We start from the raw sequence: 18,582 nt of genomic DNA, 5'->3' as shown, positions 1-18,582 counted from the left end.
CATGCCCATGCCTCTCCCACACCGACATCCCTTTCCAGTTGGACTATAGAAGGGCCTTTTTTACTAAGTAAATTAGCACAGGCCACAGCAGCAGTCACCCTAAAGCCCATAGGGATTTGAAGGGCTTAGGTATTTGTCGTGTAGCTTCATAACGAAGGCCTGAAATTAGGCACCTGCCCCCAGATTTTATATACCGCTGTCAAAGTTGCACACAGATTTGCATGTGCATTGCTAATTAGCACACAATTAAACAAACTAATCAGTGCAGGTAATTGCCAAACAATAAGCAATTTTGCCACTAATTAAAATTCACATGCACAACTAAGTCAGGCTACACTAATCAGGAACTGCTTTGACATGCAGCTCCTGATTGGTGCAACACGACTTTACTACAGGAAGAGGCGATCGGAGAAGACCGCGAATGAGCGAGTTCACGATTCGTGAATTCGCAGGGGAAAGCTGTATAGAATTTGGTCCTCAGTCGATTACACGTGCAACTACTAATTAGTGCCCCCTAGTGATATGTCACCAGTTTAATGCCAATTGGCTAATTACTGTATATACTCAAATAAAAATTGAGATCTATAGACCAAATAAAAAGGGATCTCTGTTTATATTTAAGCCCCCACCCGTGACCACTGGCACTGATATCCTCCCAATTAATCCCCCTCCCCCTACAAAACCACTGGTGCTGCCATCTTCCCTTTCACCCCCAAGATAATCAGTGCTGCTATTCCCCCCCCCCCAATCCATAACCATCGTGCTTACCATACGCATGCCAGAGGAGGCCGACGCCAATGTTCTATGCTGGCTTGCCAGCTTCTGCCCTGCAACCTGTAGAGAATACCCCCCACCCCCCCAACACACACAACTGTGTTGATCCTATAGACATGAATACTGAAATAACTAACAAGGGCAGCTTACTATGAGCCATGGGTATAGAATGGGGAGGGGTGGGGCAATAGAAATGAGGAGGCCTTTTGGATAAAGTCCAGGATCATCCTTATGATTTTATTTCTAAATGCAAGTACCATGACTTTTCCTTCGGTACCAAAAAGCATTAAGTGGCACTTAGGGCCTGTTTTACAAAGCCACGCTAGCGGCTGCAGCGCGGTAACGGCCACAAAGCCCATAGAGATTTAAAGGGCTTCGGGGCTGTTGCTGCGCGGCTTTGTAAAACAGGTCCTTAATGACCAGTAGTGAAAAATGATCTTCAAGTGGTAAGGAGTAAACATGTGTTACCTTTACCTCTAAAATCAGACCTCGGGACCATCACGGTTCTTTTCGTGGGGCTGTATATGGACCCAGGGTCTGACCCGGAGATGGCAATTCTTATGTTCTAAATTACTCTGGGGGAAGAAAATTAAATAATTTAAAAAAAAAAATCTGCATTCCCATTTCAGCTGGAATTCTTCATTGGTTTCCTGGAGCCAGCCCAACCTCTTCCAGTCAGAGCAAAAGTGCTAGCCACATTTTATAAAAAAAAAAAAAAAATTTAAAGAATAGCACATTTTTGTACTGAAAGAAAACTGAACTGCATTGTGAATCACTGAGCAGAAAGATGCATACTCATCAGTTTTCCAAGGCACTGCCGCTGCTGCTCAGTAACTTGCTAGATTGTGGCTAATCCTCTTGAAATTTTTATCAAAAACAACAAGATGGCAACACATTTAAGACTCACTTAGCTAGACAATCTAGAATGGGCAAGAAGCCTCTTGGGCAGATGCATGTGTCGCTTTGAAGAACCCAAGGTGGGAGGCATCAGCCCTTGGAGACTTGTCCTTGGAAGTTTCTACCTCTATATTAAAAAAAAAAAAAAAAAAGCACCATCACTATCTGTGTTAAATTTTGCTTAAATAGAAAAATCATTCAACCTAATATGTCCCAGAATCAAAATGCCATACTTGGTGCTAGATATTCAACTGCATCTGAAGCCCCCTTCATTTCTTGGGACACTAGCACTTTCCTGGGAAAAAGCTTGAGGGGAATGGCGAGAAAAGCTAATTGTAGATGGCTCCATTGAAAAAAAAAATGCTCCTGCTCTGGTTTGTGGAACAAGACCTTTCCCATCTTCACATCCAGGCAGTCCCCAGGTTAAGAATGAGTTACATTTTTAAGCTGTTCTTAGGTCGGATTTGTATGTAACTCAGAACTTGTCGATTTGAAGATTCTTGCTGCTTACCTCTGCTCCCAGCTGACAAAAAGGCCAACTGTCACTACCAGAATTTCCTCTAAGGTACAGCATGCACAACCACACACTGTTCTTAATGTGGCCTTGCATCATTCCTACTGTGACCATACAGCCCGTTTTTAGGTACCCTGTCCCGTTGACCCCAAGCAGAGCTTCGGGACGCTGAAATGTCCCGTTTTCAGAAAGAGAGGAACTAAAGTCTAGTTGCTCTCTTTCTGAAAATGGACATATTGGCGCCCCGAACAACGTGCAGGGATGCCCAAAAGGAGCCCAGGATTTTTCCCTGTTGGTGCGAGCGGCTGGCTGTGAGGGCCGAGATAGAATGCGTGGGGAGCGCTGAGCGCCCTGGGGACCTCGGCTCATGCACTGTTTACAGCACGGAACGCTTTTGCTGTTGCACTGGCGGCTGTGCACAGCGTCAGATATTTCCAGCCCTTTTGACTTAACCTTTCACCGCTTCATCGTGCGTTGTAGTTGACAGATTCACTCGCTGACTTTCCATTCTGCCATGGTGTGAGAAGCCCCCCCCTCCCGTCTGCGCGTTGGATATGAGCAGCCTGGGCTTCAGCAGCGGCGGCCCTCGCCATGCTCAAGCACATCCCCCTCTAGTGCTACAACCAACATGTGGTGTCTGTGGACAAGTGGCACTGTTCCCTGCAGGCTGTGCCGGACGAGATCTACAGCTACGGCCGCAGCATAGAGGAGCTGTGCCCAAACCCCCTGCAAATAGGAAAGATGGCCCTGAATGCCAACAGCAGCAGCCCTGCTCTAGGCTTAAAGTTCTTCAAAGATGCAACAGGGGAAAGATTTGTGGTTTGAAAGAAAGGGGGGCAGGGAGAGAGAGAGAAAGAAAGAGGGGGGAGGGACAGGGAGAGAGAGAGAGAAAGAAAGAGGGATGAAGTGCAACCAGAGACTCACCAGACAACAAAGAGGTAGGAAAAATGATTTTATTTTAAATTTAGTGATCAAAATGTGTCACTTGAGAATTTATATCTGCTATCTATATTTTGCACTATATTTAATGGGATCCGGAGGATCGGGGGGGGGGGGGGGGCGGAGGGATTGAATCCGGGGGTCCTGTCCTGTTTCGAGGAAAAAAAATTAATGGTCATGTTAATCATTCCTGAATCGGCTACAGGAGATGTACAGGAGTCTGTCACTGGAAATACTGCTCAGTGAAATCAAATGAAGCTGCAGCAGCGTTCTTAAGTCAGGCGTCTGTAACTCAGGGCCTGCCTGTACCTTCTCTTTAAAGAAACAGCAAGCCACATTCAGCCTTGCGATGTCTTACAGTAGTCACCTCTGAAACAGCTTCTAAGCCAGTGATCAAAAGAATATCAAAGCAACCAATCCTACTATATTAGGAGCCAAAGCTGTCAGCACTGGACATAAGCACATGGAAGGCTCATATGAGCCCTAGAAAGGGACACTGCTGTTGGCCCTATCCAAGCAATTTGGCAAGGAAGCTGGAACACATTTTAGTGGACTTCATCTCTCTCCATTGCATTTCATTCAGTTTCACTCGCACCCACTTCCTTCCCACACACCACCTCAATAATTGCTTCAAGCATCAAACATACAATTCAAGGCCTGCTTATGCTCTTCTATGCCCATTAAACTTCAGCCCTGAACCTAGTCATTCTTACATTATTTTTTTTTTTAGAAGGGAAAACAAAGAGAAATAGATTTCTTCCACTGAAGGTGGGATAGAACCCAGACTACAGGTATATGATAAAGAAGGTTAGAACAAGCACATGGGGGTGTTGGGATCAAGTAAATTCTTAAATCAGATTGGATCAGGAAAGGAGCGCCAGCAGATGCTTGGGCCATCAAGTTCTATTAATAAAAGGAGAGTGCAGGGCCCTGCGCAGAAAAAGAAAAAAAAAAAAGGATCAATACTAGGACAACAATCTGTTAAACCTGCTGGTCATACACATGAAAATCACAACAAAGAATAAAAAGAGCTGGTGATAAAATGGAAACATCTGTAGTTGCCAAAACTGCACCAGCATCAGGCATTTAGCTTAGAGACCCATCATCCCACTTACAAGCTTTCTACTCTAGTGAAAGACAAGGATAATTCCCTGCCAGACTTCACAACTTTCCCCACATTCTATACTAAATGTTACAGGACCTAGTCACCATGAAACTTGTACCAAACTGATTTCTTCAGCGTTATGATGACTGTTGCTGTTGTCTGGGTCTCACTGCGTCTGGGAAGGTAGAACCGACATTTCAGCCATCATGCAGTGACTTTCTTCAGGGTATTTAAGAAAGGTTTGGACAAATTCCTGGAGAAGAGTCCATAGTCTGTTGTTAAGACATGGGGGAAGCCTCTGCTTGCCTTGGATCGGTAGCATGGAATGTTGCTACTCTTTGGGTTTTGGCCAGGTTCTAGTGACCTGGATTGGCCACCATGAGAATGGGCTACTAGGCTTGATGGACCATTGGTCTGACCCAATAAGGCTATTCTTATTCTTCAACTTCACTAGAGAGAATGAGGCCGGGGGGGGGGGGTGGGGGGGTGGAGGGAAGAGAGTAGATGTAGCCTACATGAATTTAGTAAAGCCTTTGCCATTATTCTACCAGACAGGTAAGTAAGTGCCAGCTCTCTGGCTAATTCTCACCTTGAGGAACTGTTTACTAGCACAGAGGGAATTAATCAGAAAAGGCCACCAACCAAGTGACTAGCTCATACTATGAGCCATACAAAGTACACTTCCCCCCGGGGGTTAGGGGCAGAGCCAGCCTGCAAATATGAAAAAACTATGAATAATATTTGGGCCGGTTCTACCCCCAACCCCCGATTCCCCCAGCTATTTTAAGCCCTGAAAGCCCCCCCTTAAGCCTTACCTGGTGGTCTAGCAGGTTTTCAGGCAGGAGCGATCTTCTCACGCTCCTGCCTCATGCAGATCGCTCACAGGAAATGGCTGCCTTGAGCTCCTGTAGTCTCTCGAGTCATTTCCTGTGAGCGATCTGCACGGGACAGGAGCATGGGAAGATCGCTCCTGCCCCTAAAACCCACTAGACCACCAGGTAAGGCTTAAGGGGGGGCTTACAGGGCTTAAAATAGCCTGAAAAATGAAAGTGATTTTTTTCTTTTAAAACCGCGAATAAGCGAATCCGAAGATATGGAATTCACGAATATGGAGGGGGAAGTATATGCCATAAGAGATAAAACATTAAAAAGTAGCACAAAAAAGAATTGTCCACAGAATAAAAAGCTTGGAACACAAGGCCACCATACCATATGTAAGAAAATATTTTTAGAGAAAGAGGGTGGTAGATACTAGAGCAGACTTTCAGCGCTAAAACAGTGACAGAAGACAAGCAGACATAGGCCAGAGAAAAAAGGGATGTCAAGTGACAGAAGGCAAGACGACAATTATAGTGGCGATGGAGGTAAAGCAAATTCTTTTCTACTTCAACCACCAACAAGAGGCAGGGCTTGCTCTAGAACACAAATTAGTAATTGGGTCTTGCACACTCGGTTAAGAGTTCAGCTATGGATGATCCTATTTTGGGGCCTAGAAGCAATATGGGATATGTATGACTAGGCAAATAACCCAAAGTTTTGGGCTATTTTTGTGGGGGTGGGGGGTAGCTGGTAGGGCTGTTTTCTTTAAACATCTGAGATGACATGTGTAACTTCACTTTAGAATAATGAAGAGGAAGATGTCCAGCTACTGTGCTTTATACTGTAAGTCGCCTCCAGTTCTATTCTGCTCCCTAAAAAAGGCCTTAAACATTGTAAACCTTAACCATAGAATATTTAGGAAATCAAAGGCCTCCAGTTCACCATATTTTGTACAATGAGAGTGCAAAAGCCTAACTGATCTGAGATATTAAATGTCATAAATAACAATAGGAATTGAACACCTAAAGATCAATGGCAGGAAGCTATGGGTCATGCAGACAGACATTAGAAGCAAAATGCTCCAGCAACACTAATTTTAAGAGCAAAATAAACACTATCACTTTGATTGTAGCAATAAATCCTTTCCTACCTCAAAAAGCAATAAATTGAGCCCAGCTTAGCACTGGCTGTTTTTATCATGAGACTCTGTATTCCAGTGGTTCCCAAAACAGGTCGGGGAGGGGGGGAGGGCCCAGGGGATGTGATGTCTGAACCGGGCACGTTTTTCAAGATATCCGCAATGCATATTCATGGGAGAGGTTTGCTTACAATTTAGACAGTACATGCAAGTCTCTCCCATGTTCACTGTGGAGATTTTGCAAACTAACTGGCTAAGAAGGAACCACTGCTGTGCAGCTATCTCCACATCAAGCGATTAAAGCAGTCCGAGCTACATAGCTTTACATAAGTTAAATATTAAAAATATAACACTTCATGATATACCTCCATCTTAAGAATTACTTGCTGGTAATAACTTTTCTTTGCTAATTTCTTTACAGTAAACATATAACCACCTGTTCCATTTGGTAAGCCACACCCAAGGGAACACTTTGTACACTTCTGCCCCAAAGTAGCATTAAACTGGGACATGCAGAGTTTGGCTATCAGGCTTTGTTCTTGAGACTCCAGTGGAATTGGTATTACCCAGACTTGGGGAGATGGGGGCACTTTGAGGATTGCGCTATCATACAGTCCCAAGTTAACCTTCAGACAGCAGTCCTGAATTGTTTGGGTTTTTAAATTAATCTCATCAACCCTTCCAGTACAAATAAATTAGAGTAAAGAGGCTTTGGGGGCCAGTAGATCCCCTGCTCTGCTTATTTACACCCATCTAACACACCATGATGTAGGAAGCTGATTTTAATACTGTTCGATTGCCCAGTTCTGCCAATCTTATCAGCAGGCTTGGGTCCCTACAAGTACATCCATTAAATAATCCAGTTCTGTCAGCTCCAGTTTCCCATTCTGTCCACTGGTCAAAGGCTTTACTTCAGTGTCCTCTGTGTTGGAGAATGCTTTAAAATTCACTAGGCTAGAGGGAGACCATGGCTCACAGTCATACATGGAAGTATCGATGTCCTCAAAGATGTCCTGCAAATTTTCCTCCAACAAGTAGCTGCTAGAGCTGAGGATTTCTAAAGGTGCAGGTGTGGCAGGAGCAGATTGAATGGGCTCTGGTTTTGCTCCTTCCAGGGTCCCTCCACTGATCCTCAAAGAGTCAATGGGATCATCTGCCAGTGGTAAGGGGTGAGAATTGCTACTCAGCCCTTCCACTTGGTTTAAGTCTTCCAGCATGGTAGAAACAGAGGAGTACCAGGAGGTATCACAGTTGGACAGGAGAAGGTCATCCCCTTGGATCTGTCTCCTACAGACATCCAAGTCCTCCCTGGAGGATGTCATCAGTGGTGCTGGACTGCTGGCTACTCTCCAGGTGTTTACCTGGCCGTTCGGCTCTACTCGAACATCGCCTTGTAGACGACGCAAGGTGTTTGCCACAAGAACCAGATGACGTAAATTGGGCTCCACATGGCCTAAGCTCCGATGCAACTTCAGCAGAGAGAGGTTTAGCAGAGAGGGTGAAGGCACAGTGGTCACTGGGTCCCGGCAAGCTCCCACTGCATCTGGAGGAAAATCCATCCTGCCGCTCATCTCACTGTACTTTCGTTTAATGCCTTTGGCCAACATGAATCTAGGAAAGAAAAATGCATGAACTTAATTTTTGTTTTAAATTGAGCAAAGCAATTTTATCCAACATTGATTCAAGCAAGCTCTTACAAGGGCCTTTAATGAGTCCATTTGCATCCAAAAATCTTTGAATCCAGTAGGACAGGGGTTCCCAAACCTATCCTGGGGGGGAGGGGGACGGAAAGAGACTCTAGCCAGGCAGATTTTCAGGATATTCATATGATTGATTTACATACCAAGGAGGCAGTACATACAAAAATCAAAATCAATCTCAGGCATATTTATTGTGAATATCCTGAAAACCTGACTGGCCAGGGTTTGCTTCTGGACAGGTTTGGGAATCACTGAAGTAAGAATTCATAGATTTTCTCCAGTTCAGAGGAAACTGATGCTTTCTCCATTATCGTGCTTGCAGTGGAGTTTATGAATGTAATATCCCAGTTTGTAATTTATGTTCAGATTGGGTTTGCAAGAACCTGGGATAACTTATGGTATATCTCTCTTTGGTTTTATGAGCTACACTAAACCAGGGTTCTCCCTCTAGGGACAGTAAGCAGAGCAGACCTGCTGGATTGCTATAAATAGACACCCTGGTTGCTCTATACTAATGAGAATGAAATAATGTATTTCATAGCCAGCAATTCTTTTCAATGTTGCCTTGTAAATGGATATGCTTCGAAAGTGAACTTAATTGCACAAGACACCTGTCATTCTAGTTAAATGGTTAAGTTTTATAACAATGGAGGATCAGTTCAAATGACTGGGGGAGGGAAGGGTCAGAAGATTACTCTGTTATCTCTTGCTAGCCACAGATCCATTCCCTGCAGAGGCCTCTGTGCCTTTCGATGCAGCACTGCTACCCAGCTTTGAAATACTGGAGAGTTTTTCTTCAAAATTTTCAGATTTTTGGGCTCCTTGACCAAACCATTTTGGGTTTCCAGCACAGTCAACCTCAGGGTTGGATTGGATTGATTTGATATATCACCATTTACAGTTAGTATTAGGTGTATACAAATAAATACATAGTGCATGTCTCTAAAGCTGGGATTCAAGCGCAAGTTGGATGCACACCTTCTTGCATATCATATTGAGGGATACGGTAAATCCGGGACTCCATAAAGGAGTACTAAATTGGGCCGCCGCGTGTGCAGATCGCCGGACTAGATGGACCTCGGTCTGATCCGGTGAAGGCGTTTCTTATGTTCCCGCAGGACACCTGCAATCAGAGGCCTTAAAATCTAGCCACTGCATGGATGGTGGCTCGTTTTAACAGACCCAAGTTTGGAAAAGCTGACCAGGAATCTAAATAGAGTCCTCTGCATAATACTACCAGCAAGCCTGATTTGGGTTTTTATAATTACAGTCTGTGATATTCCAATTCATTCTGAGCTTAAAGTACAACGTAAGGACACAAAGTACCTTCTCCCCGGAGCTTACACTTCTATGTGTGGGACCTGCCTTTATTTATTCCATTTTCTATACCGTTCTCCCAAGAGAGCTCAGAAAGCACAGTTACTTTCCGTAACAGGTGTTATTCAGAGACAGCAGGCAGATATTCTTAACGCATGGGTGACGTCACCGACGGAGCCCCAGTACGAACACTTTTAACTAGAAAGTTCTAGTTGGCCGCACCGCGCATGCGCGAGTGCCTTCCCGCCCGACGGAGGAGTGTGTGGTCCCCAGTTAAGATAAGCCAGCTAAGAAGCCAACCCGGAGAGGTGGGTGGGTCGTATGAATATCTGCCTGCTGTCCCTGGATAACACCTGTTACGGTAAATAACTGTGCTTTATCCCAGGACAAGCAGGCATCATATTCTTAACGCATGGGTGACCTCTAAGCGAACAGAGAGGGAAGGAGGGATGGTTGGCCATTAGGAAAATAAATTATGCAACACAGATTGGCCGAAGTGTCCATCCCGTCTGGAGAAGGTATCCAGACAGTAGTGAGTAGTGAACGTGTGAACTGAGGACCAAATGGCAGCCTTGCAGATTTCTTCGATGGGCGTGGAACGGAGGAAAGCCACAGAAACAGCCATAGCTCTGACCCTGTGGGCCGTGACAGCACCTTCCAGTGAGAGACCGGCCCGAGCATAACAGAACGCAATGCAGGCAGCAAGCCAGTTGGAAAGCATCCGTTTAGAGACAGGACGACCTAGACGGTTAGGGTCGAAGGTCCGAAAGAGCTGAGGGGACGAGCGGTGAGCCCTGGTACGGTCAAGGTAGTATACAAAGGCACGCTTACAGTCCAGCGTGTGCAACGCCTGTTCCCCAGTTTGAGAATGGGGCTTAGGGAAAAAGACAGGCAACACAATGGACTGGTTGAGGTGGAAGTCCGAGACCACCTTGGGAAGGAATTTAGGATGGGTACGCAGAACCACCTTGTCATGGTGAAAAACAGTGAAAGGTGGGTCGGCAACCAGTGCATGCAGCTCACTAACCCTTCTGGCAGAGGTGATGGCAATGAGGAAAAGCACCTTCCACGTAAGAAATTTGAGCGAATTTGTGGCAAGAGGCTCAAAAGGAGGTTTCATGAGGGCGGATAAAACCACATTCAGGTCCCAGACGACTGGAGGAGGCTTCAGAGGTGGTTTGACATTGAAGAGGCCCCTCATGAACCGGGAAACCAGGGGATGAGCCGTGAGAGGTTTTCCGAGGATAGGCTCATGACACGCAGTGATGGCACTGAGGTGGACTCTGATTGAGGTAAACTTGAGGTCAGCGTCGGACAGAGAGAGCAAATAGTCTAGTACAGTTTCCACCGCCAATGAGGTGGGATCGTGGTGATGTAGTAGACACCAAGAGGAGAACCGGGTCCACTTCTGATGGTAACATTGGAGGGTGGCCGATTTCCTGGAGGCATTCAAAATACGACGGACAGGCTGAGACAGATTGTCTGGAGAGGTCAGCCCGAGAGAAACCAAGCTGTCAGGTGGAGCGAGGACAGATTGGGATGCAGGAGAGACTGATGCTGCTGTGTAAGTAGAGTAGGAAACACAGGGAGAGGAATGAGCTCTCTGGAGCTGAGCTGGAGCAGGAGGGAGAACCAGTGTTGGCGAGGCCACCGAGGGGCGATGAGAATCATGGTGGCTCTGTCCCTGCGGAGTTTGAATAACGTCCGCAACATCAGAGGCAGTGGAGGAAAGGCATAGAGGAACCGATCCGTCCAGTTGAGCAGGAATGCATCCGGGGCCAGACGATGAGGAGAGAAGAGTCTGGAACAGAAATGGGGCAGCTGATGGTTGTGAGGAGCTGCAAAGAGATCCACCTGAGGAGTGCCCCACCGAGCGAAGATGGAGCGGAGTGTGGGAGGATCCAGAGTCCACTCGTGAGGTTGAAGGATGCGGCTGAGATTGTCGGCCAGGGAGTTCTGTTCGCCCTGGATATAGACAGCCTTGAGGAAGAGACTGTGGGCCGTGGCCCAAGTCCAGATGCGGATGGCCTCCTGAGAGAGGAGGGGAGATCCGGTGCCGCCTTGCTTGTTTATGTAGTACATGGCGACTTGGTTGTCTGTGCACAGGAGAAGAACCTGAAGGTACAGAAGGTGCTGGAAGGCCTTGAGAGCATAGAACATGGCCCTGAGTTCCAGGAAATTGATGTGATGTTGACGCTCCTGATGGGGCCAGAGTCCCTGGGTGCGAAGATCTCCCAGGTGAGCTCCCCATGCATAGGGGGAGGCATCTGTGGTTATGATCATGAAGTGAGGGGGTAGATGAAAGAGTAGACCCCTGGAAAGATTGGAGGAGTTCAACCACCATTGAAGAGATTGCTGAAGAGACGATGTCACAGAGATGGGATGAGAAAGAGGATCCGTGGTCTGTGACCATTGGTTGGCTAGAGTCCACTGAGGTGTCCTGAGGTGGAGTCGCGCCAGAGGAAGCACATGGACCGTCGAGGCCATGTGGCCCAGGAGGACCATCATCTGCCGAGCTGGAATGGAGTGATGAAGGAGCACCTGACGGCAGAGGTGGAGCAGGGTCCGTTGGCGGTCGGAGGGGAGAAACGCCCTCATCAGAGTGGTGTCAAGAACGGCTCCAATGAACTGAAGTCGCTGTGTGGGAAGCAGATGCGACTTGGGGTAGTTGATCTCGAACCCCAGGAGATGGAGGAAGGAGATGGTGTGCTGAGTGGCTTGTAGCACAAGTGGAGACGTAGGTGCTTTCACCAACCAATCGTCCAAGTAGGGGAACACCTGGAGGTTGTGAGACCTGAGAAAGGCCGCCACCACAATAAGGCACTTGGTGAACACCTTGGGCGATGATGCGAGGCCAAAGGGTAGCACTTTGTACTGATAGTGGCGGTGCTGTATCTGAAATCGGAGGTAGCGACGTGAAGTCAGATTGATTGGAATGTGAGTGTAGGCCTCTTTGAGGTCCAGGGAACATAGCCAGTCATGTTGAGAGAGAAGAGGATAAAGCGTGGCAAGGGAGAGCATTCTGAACTTTTCCTTGACCAGACACTTGTTGAGGTCCCGGAGATCGAGGATGGGACAGAGGTCTCCTGTCTTCTTGGGAACCAGGAAGTAGCGGGAGTAGAATCCCTGACCCCTTTGGTCTGAGGGTACCTCTTCGATGGCGTTGAGAAGAAGGAGGGAGTGGACCTCCCTCAGGAGGAGGGAGGATTGGGAGAAGTGGAAAGCGGACTCTATGGGAGGACTGTCTGGTGGAAGAGTCTGAAAGTTGAAAGAGTAGCCGTGGCGAATGATGTTGAGGACCCACTGGTCTGATGTGACGACCTCCCAACGGCTGAGGAAAACTTGGAGGCGTCCTCCGATAGGCTGAGGAAGAGGCAATGATGGTGGGAGACTGGCCATGCCCTGGAGAAAAGAGTCAAAAGGGTTGAGATGGTTTTGACGGAGGGAGAGGCTTGGCAGGTTGGTGAGACTGGGAGCGAGCCCGAGGTTGATGCTGGTGACGAGGTCGGCGAGGTTGCTGTTGTGGCGGGTTGAGAGGTCTACCTGCGCTGGTAGGAAGACTGCTGTCTGTAGGGGCGAGCAGGCGGAGTCTTCTTTTTAGGTTTCACTAGAGTATCCCACCTGGTCTCGTGTGCCGAGAGTTTCTGGGTTGTTGAGTCCAGGGACTCCCCGAAGAGTTCATCACCAAGACAAGGTGCGTTAGCCAGGCGGTCTTGATGGTTGATGTCGAGGTCAGAAACCCTCAGCCAGGCCAGACGCCGCATGGCAACAGCCATGGCAGATGCTCGAGAGGTCAGCTCAAACGAGTCATAAATGGAGCGTACCATGAATTTCCGGAGTTGGAGCAGACTGGAAATTTGCTGTTGGAAGAGGGGGACCTTACGTTCAGGGATGTATTTTTGTAAGGAGGAGAGTTGTTGCACCAGATGCTTCATGTAGAAGGAGAAGTGAAAGGTGTAATTATTTGCCCTGTTGGCTAGCATCGCATTCTGGAAAAGGCGCTTGCCAAACTTATCCATAGTTTTCCCCTCTCTGCCAGGAGGGGTGGAGGCATAGACACTGGAGCCCTGAGTTTTCTTTAAGGTGGACTCCACCAGGAGAAATTCATGGGGCAATTGAGGCTTGTCAAACCCTGGGATCGGAATGACCCGGTACAAGCTATCCAGTTTGCGAGGGGCCCCGGGGACAGTGAGGGGGGTTCTCCCAGTTTTTGTAAAAAGTTTCCCGTAGGATGTCGTGGATGGGTAACTTAAGGAATTCCTTGGGAGGTTGCTCAAAGTCTAGGGCATCGAGAAAAGCCTGGGACTTTTTAGAGTCGGACTCTAAGGGAATGGAAAGAGCCGTCGACATCTCCCTGAGGAATTTGGTGAAAGAGGACTGTTCGGGTTTTGAACCGGTATCAGCCACCGAGGGTTCCTCGTCTGTCGACAAAGCGTCTTCCTCAGTACCGGGCGGGGATTCTTCCCATAAGTCCGGGTCCCTGATGTCAGGGTGCGCACGGCGGGACGTCGGTGTGGAGGGCTCGGCATGGCGGGTCTTGGAGAGAGACTTGCTGGAGCGTACCGAGGCGGTACCGGGAGAGGAAGACCGGTGCCGTTCCAGGTAGCGGGAAGGGTCGGTATCAGAGCGGGCCTGCACCGTAGGTTGGGAACGGTGTGGTTCAGCCGAGAGCACTGGCATGAAAGTGTTAAGCGGTACCGAGGGGGTCGACACTGATGGGATCGGGCGAGGCTCGGACCGGTCCGGTACCGGAAGGAGTGGGGCCAACATCGCCGGCAACAGGTGCTGGAGTTTCTGCTGCAGCTGCTCTTGCAATTGGGCTTGGAGTATGGCCGCGATACAGTCGTCCAGGGGAGGCACCGGTACCGCTTTTTTCTTCTTCGGTACCATAGGTGCCGCTCCACGCTCCGGCGATGACGAGGCCGATGACGAGGCACTCACCGATATCGGAGCGGAGCGTTTACGGGGTCGGCGCGGTGCCGGAAGGACCGGAATCGCAGCCGTGGCAGGAGGGCGCTCAAGGGAAGTGGAAGGCTTCTTAACCGGCTTACCTGGGGCCAGCGACCCTGAAGAAGGATCCGGTGGCGTCGAAGTAGTCGGTGCCGACTTTTGAGGTGCCGTCGATGTCGCAGCAGGTTCCATGGCAGATCCGGTACCGAAAATAATATTTTGCTGGATCTGCCTATTTTTCAATGTGCGCTTTTTAAGAGTAGCACAGCGGGTGCAGGTGTCAGCCCGATGATCCGGACCCAAGCACTGCAGGCACCAATTGTGCAGGTCAGTGAGAGAGATCGGGCGTGCACACCGCTGGCACTTCTTAAAGCCCGGCTGAGGGGGCATGAAGGGAAACACGGCCTCCACAAAATCGAAGACGGAGGCCTGTATGGTGGCAACAGGCCCCGCCGGGGCCGGCCTGAAAAAATAAAGAAAACTCGACGAGTTTTTTTTGAAAATAAAAAGAGAAGTAACCCGAAGGGAAAATAGAGAAAAAAAACAAAAAATTACGCGAGCGGGAAGGCAGAAACTGATTTTTCAACGGCCGTTGAAAACACTTGCGTCTTCTTCGCTCCGCGGAAACGAAGAAACTGGGGACCACGCACTCCTCCGTCGGGTGGGAAGGCACTCGCGCATGCGCGGTCCGGTCAACTAGAACTTTCTAGTTAAAAGTGTCCGTACCAGGGCTCCGTCGGTGACGTTACCCATGCGTTAAGAATATGCTGCCTGCTTGTCCTGGGATAACGGTTTACATGAGTTTATTCAGTTACTCAAGAATAATTCCCTGTCTGTCCCAGTGAGCTTACAATGGGGGGATTAAGTGACTTGCCCAGGGTCACAAGGAGCAAGGTGGGTTTGAACCCAGAGTGCTGAGGCTGTAGCTTTAATCACTGGTGGTGGTAGGCTCAGGATTATAATACAGGTCCCTAAATTTCCCATCTCTTTACACAGCCCTTAGGCAACACTGTGTTGCCACCACAGTAACTGGTATATTCTCTCTGAAAACGCACGCTTATATGCATGTTATCTTCTGTAGGTTAATACCAATATTACCCTTCTCTAACAAGAATGAAAGGCATGTGAATCTCAATTTATTTTATAGTGAAACTTGTGAAACCACAAAGACCTTGTCCTCAAGATGGAACAAAATATCTCAGCTCCACAGATCCTTTAACCAAAGAACCTATTCTTTAGGTTTAACAATTGTGAATTAAGCATCAAGCTGGAAAGTAGATGTTGCAAATGGTCAGCGAGGAAATACACATTCAGTCACTAGAATATAACAGCAGGAAGAATTACAATATTGTCATGGATTCTAAACTTTAGGATAATTTTTTTCAAATAATCCATAATCTCCCGCATACACATCAAGCAAAACAAATTCTATTACTTAGTTTATAACATTTATAACATAGCATTAGCAGTCATGTCTCTTCCAGTGTAAGTCTTACATTGTCGCATGTTTTATATTCCATGGAAAGAAGAAAACCAAAGGTAAACCAACACATTTCTCATTCCCAATGTATGCTCTGCACTTGCAAACAGGTAAGCCAGGAATTCATCAAAGGATGTTCCTTATTGAGCAGTGGTGTACACCTCACCTTACATAAGTTCAATTCCAAACTCCAACCCACCTTCTAAGCACCAATATCTGTCTTGGAATTCCTCCACCTGAGTACAGTGCATTTATGCACCTTCTTGTCCAGTCTGTCTGTCTTGACTAGATTGTAAGCTCTTTTGAGCAGAAACTGTCTCTGTGTTTTGATGTACAGCGCTGCGTATGTCTAGTAGTGCTAAAGAAATTATTATTAATAGTATAATCAATTGAAAACAGGCAATGGGACTCGCTCTTTTTCAGACACTGTTTCTCTGAAAAATGACTGTTCAGATTACCAAAGGAATACACTCACTTGAAAAATTTGTCTTGCGCCTTTATTAACTAGGCCTTCTGAGGAAGGCTTTTAAACCTAAACATGGCCTGTGTTGAGTACCGTTGCTGGTCTTCAACTGATTATCCTTGCTCACCCTAGTTAGTCATTCCCACTGATTCAGATTACCCTTACAATCAACAATGTAAAACATACCTGAAATTAATTTGTACATACTACAAACCACATATTCATTTTAACACTAATAAAAGTAGTAATTTCAAACTATGGCAAAAATCATAACATGAAATACACTCAGTTTGTTAAAGACTATGTTCACCTCATCGCCAAGCCTTCTTACAACTTATTCACCCTTCCCAGAGTCTCATCTTTGCCCATTATTGGAGGCACTCGCCACGTCCAGCATATCGGTGCAGAACCCCTAATTTCCACAGCATCTCTTCAGTACACTTCTTCTACCTGCACCACAAGTAAATCATTTAACAGAATGAAATAAAACTAAAAAGCTGCTTCTCCGATGTCCTTTGTGACCTTCAGGGAGTCATTTCACCCTTCATTGCCTCAGATACAAGCTAAGAGCCCTATTTATGAAAGCATTCTCCCACCCCCACCCCACCTCCAACACAAAAGCATTGAAAATTTTATAAATAACTGCCTAAGATTGTAAGTTTTCAGAAAAAAATGAAATGCCTACAGTACGTGAATTTATAAACTTGCCACATGCTCAAATTTGGATAGGCAATAAATTACATTTTTTTAAAAACCTAAATCTGAAATTCAGCTATGCATATAAGTAACTTATCATCTATCCCATCCCATACATCCAATGAGACAAAACATCACTGGTAGGTCCTATTACATATCATAAGGGACATCACTACCAACCTCTTGTAACTACAGTAGACTCTCAGTTAACCGGCACCCATAGGGATTGGTAGATGCTGAATAAATGTAATTTCTAGTTGCTTGAGAGTTACTATTAAAAATAGACCTAACTAATACTATAATACCTCATACTATGCCATACCATAAACTGTTCCAGACAAACTACCGGACATGTGGTAGGCAAAGCGTGGCCGTTCTCAGGTGTGGCATGCCAAGTTTACACTTAAATTTCTACAAAAAGTCTTCTTCAGGGGTCCCTGGGGGTCCTATAAAGGTATGTTCTTCTTTGTGGATATTTTGGGGTCAATTCCTTTTCTTTTGTACACTTAAATTTCTGCCAGAAATTGATTTTATTTTCATTTTTATTTAAAGTACACTTCTTCCTCGGTATTGGAAGGGAGTTGGGTGCAGAGTCGGACTGCGAAGTGTGAAAAATCGCAAATAAGTTTTCGGCCGGCTCTGACCCACCCCGCCTCTTTCAGGACCTTCTCACCTCCCTCCCGGCATCCCAGACCTTACCTGGTGGTCTAGCAGGCTTTTGGGGCAGAAGCGATCTTCCTAAGCTCCTGCCCCATGCAGATCACTCATAGCAAATGGCTGCCGTGAGTTCCCGTAGTCTCTCGAGACTACGACAGGAACTCCCCACAGCCATTTTCTACGAGTGATCTGCACGGGGCAGGAGCGTAGGAAGATCGCTCCTGCCCTAAAAGCCCGTTAGTCCACCAGGTAGGGTCTGGAATGCAGGGAGGGAGGCGGGGAAGGTCTGGAAATAGCTTTTTTTTAAAAAAAAAATTAAAAATCGCAGATACTGAAACCACAGATTCGAAGGGAGAAATATGTATTACAATATTTCTTTGATTTTTTTTTTTTTTGCTGGTTGCTTGAAAGTTCTGGATGTTTGAGTTCCAGTTAACAGAGAATCTACTGTACTGGTAAGATGTGGTAAGCTACATAAAAAGATGCTGAGAGATAAGGACTACTTTACCAGTCTGCCCAGTTGTCTTCCTCTCTGGGTAGATAAGCATAGAGTCCCATATTTAACCCAACATTAACTCCCCATTCTCTAATTCTCTGATCCTACCGAATGTCCTCTTGTTTGTTCCAACTATATCTGAAGTCCATTTTAAAGTCGACTTCCATGACCTCCCTTACGAGACTATTCTAGACATTGCCATATTCCTCTCTGATCTGATGCCACAGCCACAAAAACTAGTGAAGATCTTGCCCTAAAGATCTGACAACTGTAATAGGATTACAATTATGTCTGATCCATGGAAGCATGCTGCAGTCATACCACTGCTGCTAAACATGGACACTTAACACAACTGCTTGAATGCAAGCTAGTTCACAATACAGCAATATCAAGTTTTTCATCCACCTTTTACCTTCTAGAGCTAAGCAAACTATCACACCATCTCCTTTACTACTATTTATTTCTATAACGCTGGTAGACATACATAGTGCTGTACATTAAACATATCATCTACTTGATATCTCTAACTATCCTCATAGCATTATGTATTAAATATAAATTATTACAGTTTTGGTTTCCAATTTCTATACCAAGATATGCTGAGCATCTACTACTAAGTGCATGGAATCATTGTTCC

The 18,582-nt window shown here is 46.5% G+C and overlaps 1 protein-coding gene across 6 annotated transcripts in view; it reads right to left on the bottom strand.

Moving 5' to 3' along the window:
* Positions 1-6,663: 6,663 nt before the first annotated feature.
* Positions 6,664-18,582, bottom strand: part of SERTAD1 (SERTA domain containing 1) — a 40,856-nt gene continuing 28,937 nt past the window's right edge. For 5 of the 6 annotated variants that reach the window (XM_033953683.1, XM_033953681.1, XM_033953678.1 and 2 more), the window contains exon 2: positions 6,664-7,797. In XM_033953683.1, coding sequence (XP_033809574.1) covers positions 7,005-7,793 — 789 coding nt within the window. In that variant the 5' untranslated portion in view covers positions 7,794-7,797 and the 3' untranslated portion in view covers positions 6,664-7,004. Of the gene's footprint in view, positions 7,798-16,406; positions 16,534-18,582 lie in introns of those variants that run through there. The other variant, XM_033953679.1, reaches the window with a different exon arrangement.

This window comes from Geotrypetes seraphini, chromosome 8 (genome assembly GCF_902459505.1).
Source record: "Geotrypetes seraphini chromosome 8, aGeoSer1.1, whole genome shotgun sequence".
Classification (NCBI taxonomy): domain Eukaryota; kingdom Metazoa; phylum Chordata; class Amphibia; order Gymnophiona; family Dermophiidae; genus Geotrypetes; species Geotrypetes seraphini.
This window is presented reverse-complemented; position numbering and strand designations above follow the sequence as displayed.